Source organism: Buceros rhinoceros, unplaced genomic scaffold, assembly GCF_000710305.1.
Source record: "Buceros rhinoceros silvestris isolate BGI_N320 unplaced genomic scaffold, ASM71030v1 scaffold20694, whole genome shotgun sequence".
In the NCBI taxonomy this organism is placed as follows: Eukaryota; Metazoa; Chordata; class Aves; order Bucerotiformes; family Bucerotidae; genus Buceros; species Buceros rhinoceros.
In genome coordinates this window covers 9,093-9,551 of record NW_010406741.1, presented here as the reverse complement: position 1 = coordinate 9,551, position 459 = coordinate 9,093, and the positions used below count along the sequence as shown (strand labels likewise).

The 459-nt window shown below is 64.1% G+C and overlaps 1 protein-coding gene across 1 annotated transcript in view; it reads right to left on the bottom strand.

Moving 5' to 3' along the window:
• The window catches only part of LOC104491779 (bone morphogenetic protein 2-B-like), a gene marked incomplete at its 3' end in the record, with an annotated part of 2,034 nt that overhangs the window by 1,310 nt on the left and 265 nt on the right, over positions 1-459 (bottom strand). The window contains exons 2-3 of the mRNA XM_010134247.1: positions 311-459; positions 12-202 (exon numbers count right to left, since the gene is read on the bottom strand). Of these exons, the coding sequence (XP_010132549.1) occupies positions 12-202; positions 311-459 (340 nt within the window). The remainder of the gene's footprint in view (positions 1-11; positions 203-310) is intronic.

Sequence of the window (459 nt, the reverse complement as noted above, 5' to 3'; positions counted from 1 at the left end):
CGCGCCCCATCCTGTCCCCATCCTGTCCCAGCCCCAGCCCCGTTCTGTCCCATCCCCACCCTCACCTGGCAGAAGTGGTGCCTTTTGGGCCCGTCGCTGGTCCTCGGCCAGAGGCGGAAAAGATGCAGCTCTGCCGTCAGGATCTTCTCATTCTTGCCCACGCTGGAGAGGACAAAGAGGAACCGCATCTTCTCGCCCTGAGCTGGAGGGAAGGGTGGGTTCAGAAGCAGAGCCAAACCACCTCCACCAGCCCCGCTCGGCCCCTTCCCGCAGCCCCGTCCCCAGCACGGCGGGGACGCCCCCTCCTTACTTTTATCCAAGAAGCTGCGGACCGTGTTGCCCTCCAGGATGTCGGGGTTCTTGGTGACACCGTCGGCATTGGCGACGGTGTTGAACAGATCCACCATGTACTGGGGCGGCTGCTTGAAGTGGGCTGGAGCGGGCGGGGGGTATTCCATG